General features: G+C 33.8%; 1 protein-coding gene across 1 annotated transcript; it reads right to left on the bottom strand.

Moving 5' to 3' along the window:
* Window positions 1-1,237: 1,237 nt before the first annotated feature.
* On the bottom strand, window positions 1,238-2,424 carry fabp4b (fatty acid binding protein 4b). The gene is made up of 4 exons (XM_016466434.1): window positions 2,252-2,424; window positions 1,840-2,015; window positions 1,591-1,692; window positions 1,238-1,407 (listed from the first exon to the last, which is right to left on the bottom strand). The coding sequence occupies exons 1-4, from the start codon at window positions 2,322-2,324 to the stop codon at window positions 1,354-1,356; spliced, it is 405 nt and encodes a 134-aa protein (XP_016321920.1). The 5' UTR covers window positions 2,325-2,424; the 3' UTR covers window positions 1,238-1,353.
* Between the last annotated feature and the right edge of the window lie 1,537 nt (window positions 2,425-3,961).

Raw genomic sequence — 3,961 nt, 5'->3', positions numbered from 1 at the left:
CACAAAAGAGGAATGTATATTTTAGAAGCAGAAGTTTGCAAGGAGCGCATGGTCAGCCACTCCAGCTGCTAAAGTAGTGCTAATCCTGGAGGTATTGAGGTTATTAGACTCAGGAAACTATTGTGAACTGGACTGCTGAGGATTAACACATCACATGTTCACCGGGCACTAGGAGGTGGTGATGAATGCTGCTCGGATGATATCTTTTTACGGTTGCGATTGGATGTCAAGCGTCTTGCCATGGCAGCCATTTGAGGTCAATTTTAGGCTGTTTGAAGTTTATACCACAGATTAATGGAAATAATTTTGCATGGGAAACAGTGTGGGACGTTCTGCAGGCCCGTAGTCCTGTACTGCTGTGTAGCAGCACACACCTTACTAACATGCTGCATGGCAATTGCAGTTTAATAGCAATTGTAGCTATATTTATTCTAGAGCGGCAATGTTGCTTTGGCTGCCTTAGGAGAAACCTAAGGACAGTCTGAGGAGAGAATGTGAAATCTGCATTGACTAATGAACTTGTAGAGCTATACTTTCTTGTAAGCTTAGTGATTAGCACCTTATTGGATCCAAATATAAATGAAAGTGTCTGCTATTGTGTTATCTAATTATAATTATGTTAAGTTATGCTGTGTGATGTAATAATGTTATTCAGCTTGTAATTTCATGTAATTATTTTCCAATTCCTCAGCTCTTAGGTCACTTATTTCATTCTTATATGTGACCCTGGAGCACAAAACCAGTCATAGGGGTCTATTTCTCGAAATTGAGATTTATACATCATATGAAAGCTGAATAAATAAGCTTTTCTTTGATGTATGGTTTGTTATGATAGGACAATATTCGGCCGAGATACAACTATTTGAATATCTGGAATCTGAGGGTGCTAAAAAATCTAAATACTGAGAAAATCACCTTTAAAGTTGTCCAAATGAAGTTCTTAGCAATGCATATTACTAATCAAAAATTAGGTTTTGATGTATTTACAGTAGGAAATTTACAAAATATCATCATGGAACATTATCTTTAGTTAATATCCTAATGATTTTTGGCATAAAAGAAAAATCGATAATTTTGACCCATACAATGTTTTTTTGACTATTGCTACAAATATACCCCAGCGACTTAAGACTGGTTTTGTGCTCCAGGGTCACATATAGGAACAAAATGTTTATATCCAATGAGTGAAGAGACATTTTTTCTTTTTTTATTATTTTATTATGTTTATAAAGCAAAAAAAAATTATTGCAACCAAGCAATTCATATTTCACATCAAATCAGTCAAATTCAACCATATTAAAATCTAATGAGGCCTTTAATCTGTCTTGAAGCCCAAAGTTTGTGCATCTTTCATCACACATCTTTTTCATATGTCCTGATAGCAACCACATCATCCATGATACATTTCTGAAGAAAGCGAGAGAGAGAGAGAGAGAGAGAGATTAGCAGCATGCTGAACAATGGATGCAGCACTGAAAAGCCAGTTTGCAATAAAATCAAATAAAAGGTCAAATTCATTTTTTCTTTTTTTGAATACGTAGGTAAATAAAACATTTGTTTTAATATTGTGTAGATGGCTTGTACACATACCGCTATCATTTTGGAGTCTTGAATCTCTCTTTCAATTATTGTGGTCTTCCCCTCCCAGGTCTGCTTCTGAATTAGTTTACCATCTACAAGGCTCACAGTAGTCTGAAGTGAATTAAGGAATAAAGGGAAATGTAATTATGCTTAAAAATAATAAACTAGACACACACACACTTTTTAAATACAGTAAAAAATATTAATTTACTTTATGTATTTGCTGGTTTGCTTATTTATTTATTTTGTAACCCTTACCCTGACTTTCCTGTCATCTGCTGTTGTCTCATCAAATTCTTCATCTAATTGAAATTTGATTTCCAGGGTTTTGAAGGTAGTGACAGCTTTCATGGAGACGAACCCCTGCTCATCCACAGCAATCGACAGACTGGGTTTCGCTAGGTTAGCCATTTGCCTTGAAGCAAAACCAGCACCTGTGTACAAATACAAATATTTTGCCTGAAATACAGTACAGACAATGCCATTGCTGGTATTTATTTTCAACAGGTATATGACTGTAATACAACTGGACAAAAAAAAATTGCATCTTGATTGATTAAACATATATGTTATATATGATTTTATGTGTGTGTGTATATATATATATATATATATATATATATATATATGTATATATATATATATAACATTATTGTATATTCTGTCTTACCTACAGCCTTCATGTATTCATCAAAATTGTCACTTGAAGTCATTTTCCATTTACCAACGAATTGCTCAACCATTTTTTTTTCTATGTTCAGTATTTAATAAAAACAAAGAAACAACTTGATAATTACAACACACGACCTTTTACTTTTTAATATGCATATAAAGTGTTGCAAAAGCTCATATCAGAACAGAGGGAGATTTAAAGAGTGCACGGATATTTGTCGCCGCTCACTGACCAATCAGTAACAACGCTGTGATATTTGAGAATTTGATTGGTTAAAAGATTTCAAAAGGGGAGGGCTTGATAGAGATCGATATTTGGATATTAGATTAGGTCAAACATATAAAACAAAGCTCTTTATAAGTAAAGTGGAAATCTTGATTATGCAAATAATAATAATAACAACAATACGTTTAACTTGACATCTTTAAACAAGAGTTTTGAGTTTTGCTGAAGTATTGGGACTGACCTGATGCATCAAAAGTCATCAGTCTAGTTTTGACATGACAGACATCAAAGGTAAAACTGAATCTTTGTTCTTGCTGGGTATTAACACTGACTTTACTGCTTACATCTGCACCTAATCATCAGTCCATACATTGGTAGCATTTATCCATGCACGACAATCCCACAGTAGTTGGTCCAAGTTTAGTGCAGAACAGAAACGGCGTCATCTGCTGATGATTAATAGTAAAGCAATTCTGCAGTACATAGAATATGCAGCAGCATTTTTGTAGTCCTGACATTAAAGAGCATTAAGTCAGACAGTGGAGCTTCTGTTTTTACCCACTTCAGATCAAAGCTGGAGATGATTACACTGACGTGTCAAACTAAAATAATGTTCATATTTGGTATTCAGTCTAAATCACTGCAAGGAGTTCTGTCCCTGCCATCACAAGCAACAATACAAATCCACAGCCATCTTCAGTCATAACTCGCAATCCTAATCAATGTGAGAAATATCTGCTTTCGAATTTTATAATCAAATGAATTCAGCCATTTCATGGTATAACGTTACCATAAAAACTGATGATTAAAGAGTTTAATGAATCTTTTCTGTGTTTTTGTAGGATTAATTGAATTAATATTTGTCCTCCCAACATCCAAACCATGTACAACCCCTCCCAGCTCTATAATGTAAATGCTGAGGTTCTGTAATTAAAAAAAAAATCCATAAATATTAATACATATGTATTAATTTAAATATTTTGGATATAAATATTCCTTCAAATTATTTATTCATTGATTGGTTGAATGAAAATAAACCTTTTCTGAATCATATATTTAGGTAATATTATTATATTTTGATCAATTTAGTTACATGACCCCTTCATGCATTTTCATTTATCAATGCAGGTCCTGGCTGGTGATTATATAAAGACCTAAACATGACATGTTATGTTTGGAGCGCAGGTGCATTGGCATGGAGCTCAGTGGCAATTATGAATTAATTAAATGCAGAAATGACTTCCCCTTAATTAGTCATGTAGACGCTGTTGTCCAATCACTGACTTACCAGATGACTCCATTTAATAATTAATTACAAGCAGATGTGGCTGTCTTTTGGATTGTAAATAGTCCTTAAAAAAAAAAAGGTGTTAGCATGTGCAGCAAATAAGATTTACTAGTGCTTATGTCTGTGTGTGACAAGTTAATTTACTCCTTCACAAACAATTTGTAGTGCAGCACATAAAAATAGTACAGAGACAT

Source organism: Sinocyclocheilus anshuiensis, unplaced genomic scaffold (genome assembly GCF_001515605.1).
Source record: "Sinocyclocheilus anshuiensis isolate Anshui unplaced genomic scaffold, SAMN03320099.WGS_v1.1 scaffold248, whole genome shotgun sequence".
NCBI lineage: Eukaryota > Metazoa > Chordata > Actinopteri > Cypriniformes > Cyprinidae > Sinocyclocheilus > Sinocyclocheilus anshuiensis.
Note: the sequence above shows the minus strand (reverse complement) of the source record. Positions and strands in the feature narration are given on the sequence as shown.